Raw genomic sequence first — 14,699 nt, 5'->3', positions numbered from 1 at the left:
ATGTTAATCTTTTATATGAAAAACCTGCTTTCACATCCAGAAAATAAACCATGCTTACTTGTTATTAGTGGGTCCCGTTGCCAAGACATCAGATTGCAACTTCGGAAAAAATCCTTGTTCATATTTCCCTTGACCGATTTTCATATCAAGTAAGTGTGGGTGGATGGCTGTGTGATCAATCTTCATCAGCCGCTGCTCGATGGATTGGGCTGCAAGTGACAGTCACACGTGAACAACCAGGTTAGTGAAACACCTTAAGACACGTGCCACGACAACAGAAGTGGTCATGCTCTGATCCCTGAAAACACTCTAGAAAGTTAAATACTTATTAATAGTGACTTCAGATCCAGAAATGTGTCACTTAAAGAAGTGAGGAAATGTCTGTGCTGTTATTTTGTTATTTTGCTTCCACCCAACACAACTAGCACAAGCAAGTTAGCTACTAAGCAAGCAGGTATTTACAGGAGCCTATGGGTTATGAATCGGAAAGAGCACTGCAATCTTTCCCTGAAATTCGGTGTTTGGCTTTAACGCTCCTTCAGCAGAATGGAGACCTCTGACACAGGCTGCAATTCTTTGTGGGGTTGGGCACATCGCTTTGCCCCAGACACCTCAGCCTGGGCAGATGCACAGGGGATGATACCCGAATTTTGCAAATGCCTGGCACCTATAACGATCCTCCTCCTGAAATTAGCAGGGCTTTTTGAAGGCCTGCCATCCTGCAATGACGTATCTAATTGTAGCAAGGCCCAAGGGTCATCAAAAAGATCAAGAGATGCCTGGAAACAAGGGAGGCTATAGCAAGACAGGAGAATCTTGGCTCCACTGAGACTAATGTGGTTCAGTCGTCTGTTTCAAGGACATGAGGATTTCATCTCAAATATTAAGCAGGATGAAAATAAAATCTGTCACCCTCTCAACACTGAAGAAGAGGGAAAAGGATGTGTACGGGGGAAATCACCATTTAATTAGCAACTTTAATATTCACCTCTGTAGTCCATCCATTAAGGGGCAGGCCCATTCTTTTCAGCATATCACAACTAGTGAATAAATATGCAAAACATGGAAGCCAAATCCAGTTTCCATTTGTCAAGAACAACACAGAACTCATTTCCCATTTTATAAAACTGTGATGGGAAATAAACTGTCATAAGATTTACATACATAATCATTAGAAACTTGGCAACTTTTTTTTTCCCCTTAGCTTAGTACGGTTTTATTTTGGAGAAATGGACAGGATAGTGTGGGACCAGGGGGTTTGAAGGATTCTGGAAATAGCAGGTTAAATTAACAGGTGTTGGATTGATACTGGGGTCACACATATTGTGAATATTAAATATGAGGGAAAGTTGGTATTACTATCAGTTTGCTGCATTTCACAAGAGAGAAAATGAGGTTCCGGTGCCACAATATCTACCAAAACTAGACGCTGAATAGACAGTCGACCTGCAAATTAGAATTGGTTTTAAATAGAAAAAGTTAAACAGGCACAGGATTTCTATTTCTGCCACATTTGTAACAAGTAAAATGCTTTGAAGGAATTGAAAAAAAAAGAGAAATGTATTTACCTCAGTTCATCAGTATGTGTCCCAACAAATCTAAGACTATAATTTCCCTGTTACTTGGAAATGAAATAAATACTTGCACAGTAAGAAACTTGAGCATAATTTGAAAATGCATCCTGCGACTGTAATGGAAAAAAATCCAAATCTTCAGTACACAGGGCATTGTTCATTAATACCGAGAACCTATTGCTCGATCGACTAAATATGCCACACAGGACTAGGTCCCCGGCATCCCCCGCTGCTCTAACCAAATGGCGTAAGGCAAAAAAAAAGGTCTTTTTAAGGGAAAGGGGAGACGAGGCCAGTGGAGCAGACACCAGGGCTCGGCTCCTCAGTGTCGCTGGCGCTGGTCCCACCACCATGGTGAAGGAAAGCTCTCCTGGCAATGGAACAGGAGCTGCCTGAACCGAGAAAGAGCAAGCCCAGCTCTGTGGCTTGGTTTGTGTTGATTAAAAGCACCAGCCTAGGAGAGCTCGAAGAGAAGGTTAAGGCTTCTGCTGTTTCTAGCATTTAAAGCATGCTCAAGTTTTTGTCTAGGGAAAATAAGGACACCGCTGAGTTCTCCTCAGGTAGTTCTAGAGCTTCCTCATCAGCTCCAATACTCAGATGACTGAGGACCTATATTTTTTTGTGACTGACATTGTACTTTTGAATATTTTACCAGCCCATCTGAACATACCTGCTTCTTTCAAAGTGCTGCATTTCTGGTAGTTGGATGTCCGCAGTGCAGGGGCCCTCACATTATATAGTTTTATTTTCTCAATGCGGGAGTCAAATACTCGCAGAAAAGGGTCCTTCTCCTCCCACTGGGAGATTATCTTATTGTCTATGAAGGTTGCAAACATCTGTGTTTCAATGAAGTGTGAAAGGAATGGGAGGTAAGGCTCGGGTTGGTCCGAAAGGAAGGAAGCCTGAAATACAAAACAGTTCATTAGTGCCATGTTCCTGCCCAGCGTTGACACAACGAACCATCTTGGAACAAAGAACCAATCCAACAGCCAACCACAAGGTTTGGACAAGGCTTCCCCACCAAGAAAACACCTCTCAGAGAGGTGTGAATTGATATATGAAGGGGTTTGGTTCATGGGTCACCTCTTGGGTCACGACTGTGAGAAATAAGCAGCTGGGGAGGCTTTGTGACAGCTAGAGTAAAGGGAATACTGAATTACTGAGGAAGTATCTGTGCTTCCAAGCTTTTCAAAGCAGCCTAGGAGCTACCACCTGCAGCAATGAGCCCTGTGCAGCCCCCAGTAGACCATCACCAACATGTGCCCACTGGGGACCTCTGGTCTGCGCAACCCTGCTTGGGACCACATCACTTACTAAGGTGTTACACATACCAAGGGGTGTACACTGCTCTTCAGCTAGTGCTCTTTTGTGAAGTCAAGCAGGGCAATTAATAATTAATTTCCAATTAAAACTGAGTGTGTGCCTACGTCTCTGTCTAAGCTTCAAAAACCCTGATCTTAACAGTCCATTTTATTGTAGCAGTAGTAACAGAGATTGCTTAAACTCCCTCCTTTTGAATGCTGCACTGTTCATTGCCTGAATACAAACAAGACTAATAAAAGGCATGGCAGCATTTTTTAATCTAAAACTGACTCAGATCAACACTTCGTCTGATCCTGACTGCTTACCCCTCTAACATTCTCCTTAGAGAAGGACTTGTATCTAAAAAGGATGATGGCTAAGAATGCTATCTACTTTTCAGGGTCACTCAGAAATAGTAACTCTGCAAGCTTCCCAACATTTCTCATTCATTTTACTAGTCTACAGTCTCTCTATTTCCTCATTTCTAATCACAGCTTCCTTTTCACTCTTGTGTACACACTACAATGGAGTCATAACATGACTCTTCTGCCATAACAATGTGATTAGCCTCTACAGAACAACACTACCTATTACCAAGAAGTTCTGTTGTGAAATTAGGAAACAAGAAAGATAGGATTCGGGTTTTGTCTCACATGTGTACCTCTCCTGGAGGAGGAGAGGAGGAGGAGAGGAGGATGAGAGGAAAGTTCACTTTCCATTGCCATCCTTTCACTAACATGCAAGAGAAGCCCATCAGCTGGGCAGAAGCCCAGCAGCTTGGTTTGTACAAGCCAGAACAGCTCTGACCAGCCCAGTGGATCTGCATTGATTTACTTTGGCAGGCGATCTGGCTCCGTGTAATCAAAATAGACAAATCCCTCGGTAAGGCAGATGAAGAATGGCGGATTAAAGAGTACCTAGGCTATATATACATAATACAGCTATTCTCCCTCCCTCCCAAAAGCACTCTCAGATGGAAAAATGAATATGGGGCTATCTTTACTTTGTCAAAGTTTTGCATTTGTTCCCTGTTTGTCAGCCATGACTCCATATCGGGGGCAGCCTGAATGACGAAAGCCTCATAGTCTGCAAACATCTGCGTGAAGCGGTTGGCAAAGACCTCGCGAAGCTGCACATTCAGTTTGTAGTCCCTCAGCTCCATCTCCTCACAGGGCAACTTCCCACCCTTCTCCTTCTCTGCAAGGGGAGCTGTGATGGTCATTTTTTCCATCGTCACGCCTGTTCTCTTGGCGAGAGCCTGCAGGCGAGCAACCGTCTCGTTGCCTTTCAGCAGCTCGTACACGTTGAGGGCATTGCTGGGTATGTTCCCATTCTTCTTGTCATTCACCAAGTCACTAAGAACCAGGTTCTTGAGTTTGGTGGCACTGTCACTGCAGTGCAGGTTACCCTCTGGTGGGATCCCAAACTGCAGGAGAACCTCGGAGATTTCCTGGATAAACTCCAGCTTGTTGGGGAACTGGGGAAATTCCTCTGGCAGTTCAATGAAATGGTTATCGATGTCCACAAAGCACAAGTTTGCCTGAAATACAAAGAAAAGTTTCAAAACAGAGGCTCAGCACTGAATTGGCTCCTCTGCTAAGTAGCCCTGTTTTCCCAGGGTGTTTCCAGCCAGAAGGATAAGAGCACACACTTGCAGGAGACTTAAGCTCTATCATCTAGCCTGGGACACTTCAGACTTCAGCAAAGCTGGTGAGCCAACGGGATGGCAATGATTTAATGAATAAATAAAGCCTCCTTCCCCCTCCTGTTCTCCTGGGACTTTCAGATCCCAAGCTTCCCACTACAAAGATCTGATATCCCCTCCCAGACCAGCCAAGGACACACCAGGAAGCAGGTTGTGCGACACTACTTCTCAGTAATTCACACAATTAATTTGTGTGAATTACTGCATCTCAAGGGCACATTTCTGTTACCAGGACCCAACTGCAATAAGCCTCTGTAGCTGTGGTACCAAGGAATGAGATGTTCAGGGAGAAAGATGACACTGCTACTAGCAAAGCTATAAAAAAGGGTTCCCATGCAAATCCTTCAGGATCACATCTGAGTATAGCTTGTCTATGGGAGGTCAAGCCCTATTTCCCCACTCCCCCTACCCCCTGTTTCCATGGAGGCTTTTAATCTTGGCAATTCCTCTGCACGAGATTTAAAGAGTGCTCTTAGACAGCTTAGCTATGCAGAGAGATGGATCTCAGCCCATAAGATTAAAGCTAAGTGAAGACATGAATCTAGCGGAGCAGATACTTTAACTATGAAAGTGTCAATGGGGGGATGGAAGAACCCTACATAAAAAGTAATTACATTGCAAATACACCCTCAGGAATAATAGCAGAACGAAAAACAGTAATTGATCTTCTGAACTGCAGCTTGCATCTGAAATTCTCTGTCTTGAGTGCACTGTGCTGAATAAAATCTTAAACCAGGTCAGATTCCCAAGGTGCTGAGTTTCTGAGGTTTTTTCCCCAGCATAAAGCTGCAAAATAGGAGATGCAGGAACCCACAGGGCAGCAGGAGCAGGTCTTTGTTAGCCTGACTTGGCCATTAGCACAGCTCCTCCACCTTCTCCAAGCCACTTTTCCTGTTCTTCCCAGAAATCACTGTAGACTAATCTTCAGATTATATGAAGAGAAAGGATTTATTTTCCTCCTTTTTTTTGAAAAGGTTAATTTTCAGCAGGACAATACATTCCACAGCAAACATGGTTATAATGTATCAGATATTTCAGGGATATGCTTGAGATTAGTCACCTTTCACATAGATACTTTGAAGGGTATTAGGATTCATTCCACAAAGCAGAAGTGTCCCTTCAGCTCACTTTTCCATAATAAATTTGGACTGTACAAAAAAAAGCATTTTTTCATACAAAACAATTTGCTTCACTTAGCTATACATCTGTTAAAGAGTTGTGGTATGCATCAGTACAGTTCTTTAGCTCAGGGACTGTCTTCTTATCTATCAATATTTCATTTCAAAGGCTTTTTAATTTCAGCTCTGCATATCATTTACAAAATTTGAAAAAATGAGATTTGGATTTAGAAAACCCTTGGGGAATTGGTCTCACTTCTCTCTTCAAAAACGTTTAATGATTAAAGTTAATACAGAGAGATTAGTAACCTTAAGACAGCATGATGGCCAGTTGTTGGAATTCTATCTGTAACAAACAAATGGTTCATATTTAGATCAAGAGCTTGAAAAGCTAGCCCTTGGTCTGAACAATAAAGGACTACTAAAGCGAACAGTGCTTCATCAATGCTTGCATGTGAAGGATTTTTCGGTTTTTATTGTCTAGAGGAATCTGAGATCCAAGATCTTCCCTGTTCAATACCTCTTCTTTTCCTTTCCCACAGTTACTGGACCTGTGGTGCTCATAAATGCTGTGCTGGTATTTTTCACTCATTTGTTAAACATCATAATGGGGTTGGGGGTGTTCCACCCCACTATTACTCTTCCCTCACTGGTGATATTTAATTTGTTATTCAAGCCATCCTGCAAGTCCAGCACATTAAAATTTTAATTTAAGGAAAATGACAGCTTAATCTGCTAAATAAAAGGATATGACTAATAATTTTTAAAATCACAGTAATTATGTAACATTAGCATGGTTTTACTGAAAAAGCATAGCTAGATACCACTGTTATTTCCATGCCAGTGCAAATTTCATGCAATTGGGCCATTGTATCCATGAGGTAAGACTTGATTTGCACTGTTACATCCCACCTAGGCTAAGAATCAGTCACCTCCACCTAATACTTAATATAGCTCTTTAATAAAAACTGTATGGTCCTTGTCCTGTTTTTATCTCCCCACTTCCACATACAAACTCCCTCTCCTTCATATTCTTCTCTGCAGCTGCTCCCACCTGCCTTCTCAGTAAGAGCCGTAGGGCCTCTGTCTCCAGGAGATGTCCCCGCATGGAGCTGGGCACAGTAGTGCCACCGTCATGAGATGTTACAGCCATACAAACACTTATTCTTGAGGTTCCCACTGATTTTAAGAAGAAACCCAAGTTAAAATGTGTGGCATGCTCAAGAGATGGGTCCAGACACCATCTCCAAAACAGACAGGCGAGCCACATCCCAAAGACATTGCAGTATGGAGAGTAATCAGTGGCCATGTTAAGATATGAAGCAGTTTTAATAATCTTGGTCAAATTTTGAGTAGAAAAATCTCCATTTCACTCTCTACCATCAGTGATTTTAACACCTAGACTAGGAGGATGGCCTTTCCTTCCTTTTTTTTTTTTTTTTCCCACTCTGGGGAAAATCTGATAGACCAGACAAAGTTTTCACTTCTCATTGCACAGGAGAGCAGAAGATTTTCAGTCCAAAAGATCATAATTGGAATGAGTCAATATTTCAGAAATATGTATCTACATATATAAAAATAAACACACAGATATATATATATATAAATAAGTGGTTCACAGGTATGGTATCAACGCAAACCTGGCTTGTCTGAGGCCAGGACACTGGTCTAGTAATAGACCTTGACCCAGTCAGGAACACATGGGCTCACCCATGGGTGGAACGAGGTTGGCAGGATGGGGCACACTTCTCATCAGCGGTGGGGAGACAGGAACAGGTTTATACCATCTAGCAAACAGACCCAATGAAATGCTCTTTAGCCCTGTGTCAATAGGACTGACCAAGAGTAACAAAACATGGTGAAGCGTGTGATGCAGGGAAAGCAGAGAGACTTTTCGCATCACAGCAAGAAGCAAAAAGAGAAGCATTTAGAAGCCAATGGAATTAGTGGCCTTCATTAAATTCAGAAATGGACCAAGAAGGGCCAAGGAAACTTCCCCTGCTGCCTCCCTCCTACTGGCAAACAATCTTCACGGTGCCAGAGAAGCCTCCCAACACTGGGCACAGCATTTTCCAGCAGGAATTCACACAAATATTAATAACATGTTTCAGAGTAGCAACCCCAAAGTTGGAGACTGACCTCCTGAGGCAGCTCCAGCTTGGAGCGGTCAGTTCCCTCCTTGGACTGCAGCCCCATCAGGTAGGGAACAGGAGCATCCAGAAAATGCAGGAGAGAGGCGGGAAGGATGGGGACGTACACGTGCTGCCACTGAAATGGGAACAGCAGCGTCGTGATCCCTTCTGCCACCGTCATCAGGCGCTGATAATCTAGACAGGGAGAGAGAGACTGAATTATTTTTCTCTGTTTGGCTTTTGAAATCTGGTTGGCAAGGACAGTCAGAGACAAAACAAGATAGACCATGTTTATACAGTACAATGTTCTTTTGAAAATAAGACAGCATTTAAAAGCCTTAAATATTATTTAATTCATCAAAACTCATTACCCCCAGGAAGAAAATGCTGAACATAAATATTCATATCTTATCTAGACCTTTTCTGTCATTAAATTCATTTATTAAAAGGCTATCAAAAGATCTCTCTAAAGTACAGGATAATAATACTCTGATTCTATTAAAAGCATGTATTTTCACATGGCAAAAGGAGGAGAAATAAGTGAACATCAATGAAACATTGTGGTAAGGTTTTCTTGCTTGCTCCTGCCTGCCTGGTTCTCCTCCACTTGCTACCACTTCTAAGGCTGAGTGTATTTTCCAGGAGACTCATTTTGGTCAAGTACCAGCAGAAGTTTACAGTCCCTACTTATTTAAAAGCATCATTGTTACAGAAAATCCAAACAGATGCCTAACAGAAATTTAGTTCTCAAAAATATTCTGTATAGCTAGCATAATTATATTGCATTATTTTCCAAAATTTGTATTTAATTCACTAGTTCATCGCTTTGCAATGTTTTGGTTCAAGTAAACACACTGCGCATTAGGCTTTTAATTAAAATTTGATTCAAAACAGTTGAGCTGCAAGAATATTTCCGAACTTGGATAAGAGCAAATTATTCCTCAAGTATCTAGCTGGCATGATGCAATAGCACAATCTATTTATTAATATAAATGAGGAAATTTAAATTTAAGAACACAGTTTAATAAAAAATAAACACCAGATGTTGACAATAAGGAGATGGCCATCCTTACAGTGAATTCCAAACTGCAGGCAAACCATCAGGAAACAGGTAAAGACCTCTGGGTCTTGTAAACTACAAGTGAATGCGAAACCAGATGGGTTGCTTCTACTCCATATTATAGCAACTTCTGCATTAGCAGCAACTCCCCTCAAATTACTAAGAACGCAAAAAATACTTAAACCTCAATTCCTTAGGAATCTTAACTTGCACTGAAGAAGCAGCACATGTCATAATGGTTAAAGACAGGGACACTGAAATGCAAGTTTGTGAATGACTTTGAACTTGCAGGAGGCAGGTGGCACAGACAAGCAGGGCAGTCGGTTCCGATTCCCATCCTGGGCCTCCTCCACTCATGAAAGCTGCTCTTCACGATGTGTAAAAGGAATGGTTCCCCACAGCTGCAGTGCACAGGTACATTGCCAGTAACCGCCAAGAGTGGCAGAAGGGATATCTCCGCTATGGCTCTATCCAAAACCAGTTCTCATCAATGCCAGGCAAGTCTCATGAGCTTTGGCTTGAGCAAGCAAAAGATTTTCAGCCTCACCAAGACCAGATCCTTGTAACACTCAGCTTGTTGCCCCTTTCTTCTAAGTCCTCTGCCCAACTCCATGAAATTAAAGATATACAGATGAACACTGGTTTTGAGTCAGGCAACAAGGCTTTTCTTCTATAGCTCCACTGACTGCTTCTGCATCGACAGGAACCCAGCTTGGCTCTTCCCATCTCCTGAACAAGCCAACCTGATACCCTGGCAGACATCAGTGAGAGCAAAAGTGCTGTCATCTGACACTGCTCTGCTTTTAGGAGGTCACTGGGAAGATGAACTTGAATAAATATGCAAATTAAAACAACAAATTGCATAACCCATTCTCCTTGCTAGCACCTCTCCGTGGAAAACCAGCCTCAATCTGTAGAAGGTCAGCCAGCAGGGCAAAAACATTTTTCATCTTGTCTTCATAATAGCTAGTCACTCAATCTTCAAAATTATTTTCATGCATGCAAGTCAGTCTCAAGGTTACACCTCAAAACCATTCCTGGCTACAGATCAGCCATTCATGAATCTGTCCCTATGCAATGGTCTATAATTATACACATCCATTGCCTGTCTTGTTGAGGAGCACTTATACAGGATCAACTTACAACACCTCCTGGTGAAGCTTAGGCATCTCATAACGTATCATAACTCTAAAAGCTTTAAAGGTTAAAACAAAAATCAAATACAGAAAGCAGCACGTCTTAGTACGCATGAGACCATTTCAAAGTCTGTTCTGATGTGCATAGCCAGGTGAAATAACAGGTCTTTATAGCAAAGTTGCAAATATCTTTTTGGATAAGGGCATACAACTCTGGAAACATGTACTCACTATTCTTTGATGCCATGATAGTATTTAACAGTCACCAGCACAAGTTTTGTAAACTACTTACTATGAGGAAAACTTTTTTTTTTCTTAAACAGGGATGATTTCATTATTAGGTTGTTACCATTTAGCAATGTTTGTTAGCAATTAGCAGAGAGAAAAACAATTCCGTACTCAGCAGTTTACATCAGAAGAAGTTCCCAGGTTCCTCCAGAATAACAACTTGAAATAAAACACTTAGAAATTATTCTTTTTGATATTTGTTCAATGAAATAAGAAAATCTAGTTGCTTTGTATTTATTTTCAAGCCCGTACAAGGTTAGACACCTATCCTATAAGGCATAAAGTCTTTTTTTGATGGAGAGATTCTTGCACCTGAGGGAGGCTTACGTGGTCACAGAGGATAATCTGGGAACAAGGGATTCCTCCATTTCCCCAAGTCACAGAGAGAAAAAGGGGAGACAGAACAGAATAAAAGGAAATAGGGAAAGGATGGAAGCAGATGGAAAACACAGGGTTTGTACAGACTACATGTGCTTGCATCAAGGGGGACAGAGTTTCCAGATCCTATTCCACCACCACTACTAGACTTCAATAACAATCTCCAACTGCAAGCCAAGTTTTGTCTGTTAATTTATGAATGACAGACTCAGGTAGGAAATCGATTCTCTGGTTCCACTCCAACCTTTAGAGCTAGAATAGGGGATTAGATAGTATTCACCAGTTTAGCAAGTGTCTTTTGAGAAGTTTGTTTAGCAGAGAAAGGACACAACAGTCCTGTTTCCCATTCATCTGACATTAAGAAATATCCAGAGAAGACACAAAAAGTAAAAACACTGCCTAGGTGATATCCACAGAAGGTCACAACTCAGAGTGATGAACAGCTCACATCAAGGGAATTTGCTGAGATCAGTGAAATAAATCCCTTCCTCTTCTTGGAGCTCACCCATCTCATTTGGTGTATGCCATGCTGGATGCAGTGAAAGACCCTTGATTAGTAGTCTGGAGCATCTTTCTCATGAGGAGAGACTGAGAAAGACAGAGAGCTGGATCTGTTCAGCTTGGAGAAGGCTAAGACGGGATCTTATAAATGCTTATAAAAATCCCAAAGGTGGGTGTCAAGAGGATAGGACCAAACTCCTTTCAGTGGTGCCTAATGATAGGATGAGGGGCAACAGACACAGAATGAAGCACAGGAGGTTCCATCTGAATATGAGGAGAAACATCTTTACTTTGAGGGTGCCAGAGCACTGAACAGGCTGCTCAGAGAGGTTGTGGAGTCTCCTTCTCTGGAGACATTCAAAACTCGCCTGGATGCCCTCCAGTGCAATCTGCTCTAGGTGAACCTGCTTTAGCAGGTGTGTTGGACTAGATGATCTCCAGAGGTCCCTACCAACTCCAACCATTCTGTGATCTCTCTTACTTGCATTGTTATGTCCTTCTCTACTTGGAAGTTTTAATTTCTTACCACTCCTGAAGTGCTAATAGTAGAGTGCAGTATTTATTTTTCTTGGCAGCTATATCTGCATCCCACGCCCTATCATTTTGGGACAGGGCACTATCCTGCCTTCTCCAGGACAGGGAGCACAGCCCCTACAGCAAGTTCTTTGTGCTCAGAGTTAAATCTCTAATTTGTACACAGGACATTTTCCAAGACAAACTGCACAGAGAGGATAATCCCAAGGTAAAGTGGCCCCTATGGCTTCTATTGCAACTGCTGCCTCCTAACAACCGCTTAGCTGTATTTGGCACGGGTCTGTCTCTCACACTTAACCTTCCCCTTGAGTGCAGAGGGCAACTAAGTCAAGTTCAAAGACTCTGGACTCCTTGTTCTGGCAGCTTCTGCCAGGGGTCCTTGGCCAAGTCCCTGCACAGGACAAGTAACCGCAGCGGGGACCTGCTCTGCTATGGTTCAGCATTCTGCTGCACAAGTGCCATGTTTCAGAAAGGTCTGGAAACATTCACAAGGTTTGCAAGGTACAGTGTAATGCTTAAAATGCAAACCCTGAGAGATTCTTGCATAATTACAAATCTCTGTTTTGTGCTAGAGATGGAAATGGTTTCAGCATTTGAATGTCAACTTACCATGTTTTTCTTAAAGAAGACAAAATTTTTACAAGTTTTTGCCTTGATGTCAATTCTCTATAATACAATAACAAGACAATAATCAATCCGCATGGTATTACAACAGATACTGTGCCTGCAGAAATATCTATCCTGAAGCACTTTAAGTCCAAACACAGGCAGTGACTGAGAAAACAAAACAAAATAATCCTTCTTTCATTTTACAGATTTGGTATAGAAGTGCTGAGATGTTAAGCAATTCACAAAGTTCAACATAAAAATCGCTATTCCTGCTACAAAGGAATCTGATATCTCAGAATCCTTCCCATGCTGCAGCAAAGCAAAACCAAGGTCCTTTGAGAAGGGAAAGGGACATCAATGTTACCCCTGACCAGAACAGCTAAGGCCTCCCTCATTCAGGAGCTACCTCCAAAACAGGTTCAAATCTTTGACTATAATCAAAGAGAAGATAATTTCACCTGGGGCCTTCTCAGCAAATACCCAGACACAGAATTTTTCAGCATAAGGCATGTGTAGGAGCACACACACTCATTCAAACCAGAAGCTGAGTTCTTGCTGTGATCAGTACAGTGTTATTGAAGGTCCCAACACACCCAGCCTTCCTGACGAACGAACAATACAGCAGTTTTCCAGCTCTCTGTTCCAGTAACCTACCCAAAGGTAACATAGAAGCCTACTGCAGAGCTGGAGTCTCACCCTGGACCTTATATATCCTCTATGGTGCTTTGAAAACAGACAATGCTTCCTCTTTCTATTCCTTTTGAAGTCCCACTTTTCATAAAATTTGAAAGCATTGGAAAAGATGGGTTACCTGGACACCACTTCCTTTCCCCTACTGCTTTTTGAACATACATAAAGTATAACCACAGCTTTACAAAGCCACCTTTTAAATATGTATCCTCAAAGATGACAATCAGATGATGTTCTCAGAGACTACCTTATCAAAAGGAACAAACAAATTCTAAGCAACAGTTTTAAATCAAACAAAGCCAACAACAGAGGAAAAAAAAATCAGGAAAAAAATGAACCTTACTGAGTAAGAATCAATAGTGGGAAAGACCTGAACCAGCTTTAAAACATTTTTGTGACTAATAGCTTTTCTATATACTCCCTCTTCACTCAAAGTATTAGAAGCAATTGCTGTTCAACAGCTACTACTGGATTAGCTGAGCCAGGTATATTGGAAAAGCTGACAAATAAAAATTAATATTTTTCTTTAAGCTCTGAGCGTGAGTCAGGAACGGTACACAATGGTTATGAGAGCTATCTAGGGGCTCGGTACCTTCAGATCTGTAGTGTTTATATACAGCATACTGCAGATGAAAAAGGAAATCTGAAATTCACATCTGAGACAAAAATTGTTTATGAAAGCAAAGGTTTGTGCATCAGATCTCAATATTTCCACAGAAGCAATGCATATAAGTGTCACAGGCTTCAAAGCACCCTGGAAGCTTCCATCTTTCATCTGGTTTATGTACCAGCAGCTGCGATGCCTGACAAGCTGGGCCAGGTGATTTTCAAGAGAAGTTCATCCAAAATGCACAAAAGTGCTTCAGGAAACGTTTATTTGCCATAGTAATCACCTCATAACAGTGCTGCCTTCAGCAAACTCGGACAGGTTGGTGACACAGGGCCATAAACATCAGACTGTCCTGCAGAATGACCCACAGCATCTCAATGCCCTTTATTCTGATGGAAGAGGGCATCTACCAGTCAGTGACACAGGACATGAGTTACAAGACAAAAACAGAGCAGCGATTTATGCAAATCTGAAAATACATCTTTTCTTACACTGGATGAAAAAGACGAGCCTGCAACTAATTGCCTGAACTAAGAATTAGCCTGGGGGTCAGCTCTGCCCCAAGGGAAACATCCTGAGGCGAAATTTACTCAGGCCAATTCTTCACATTTTCCCCAGTTGGCAAATGCTTAATGGAAAAAAATCACTTCCACTTCAATAAATTTCCATTTATACAATTTATCTGTGTCACAGCCTGCCATCAGTGGTTCAGCATAAATTAGTTTCTGATTAAGAGCCACCTTAAGAATTATTTCACATGAAAACTTGCACTAGCTCCCATTGCCAGCATGGTTAAGCCTTTGAGAGCAGGGCAAAAGTCTGTGCCAAGCTGACAATGTGGCAGCAGGACTCATGAAGATGCCCCTAATGACACAGGGAGCTCTGAAGGGGCAGAGCAGCCTCCTGGGTGGGCAGCAGCTCCAGGCCAGGGCAGCCAGGAGGACACAGACTCCAGCAGGCAACAGCTTTGCTCAAGATCACTTTGTCTGCCATGTTGTTTATCTGGTGTTCGCCATAGTTGGAAGGTAAAAGCCTTATTTAACTTCTCCTCCCGTATCCCCC

General features: G+C 42.1%; 1 protein-coding gene across 6 annotated transcripts in view; it reads right to left on the bottom strand.

Annotated features, from left to right (window-relative positions):
* DENND5B (DENN domain containing 5B) overlaps window positions 1-14,699 on the bottom strand; it is a 118,889-nt gene that overhangs the window by 37,703 nt on the left and 66,487 nt on the right. For 4 of the 6 annotated variants that reach the window (XM_071817250.1, XM_071817259.1, XM_071817255.1 and 1 more), the window contains 4 exons: window positions 7,839-8,026; window positions 3,880-4,416; window positions 2,245-2,476; window positions 59-209 (listed from right to left, as the gene is read on the bottom strand). In XM_071817250.1, coding sequence (XP_071673351.1) covers window positions 59-209; window positions 2,245-2,476; window positions 3,880-4,416; window positions 7,839-8,026 — 1,108 coding nt within the window. Of the gene's footprint in view, window positions 1-58; window positions 210-1,359; window positions 1,447-2,244; window positions 2,477-3,879; window positions 4,417-7,838; window positions 8,027-14,699 lie in introns of all 6 variants that reach the window. The other 2 variants (XM_071817239.1, XM_065841988.2) reach the window with 1 other exon arrangement.

Source organism: Patagioenas fasciata, chromosome 1, assembly GCF_037038585.1.
Source record: "Patagioenas fasciata isolate bPatFas1 chromosome 1, bPatFas1.hap1, whole genome shotgun sequence".
Taxonomy (NCBI): domain Eukaryota; kingdom Metazoa; phylum Chordata; class Aves; order Columbiformes; family Columbidae; genus Patagioenas; species Patagioenas fasciata.
Note: the sequence above shows the minus strand (reverse complement) of the source record. Positions and strands in the feature narration are given on the sequence as shown.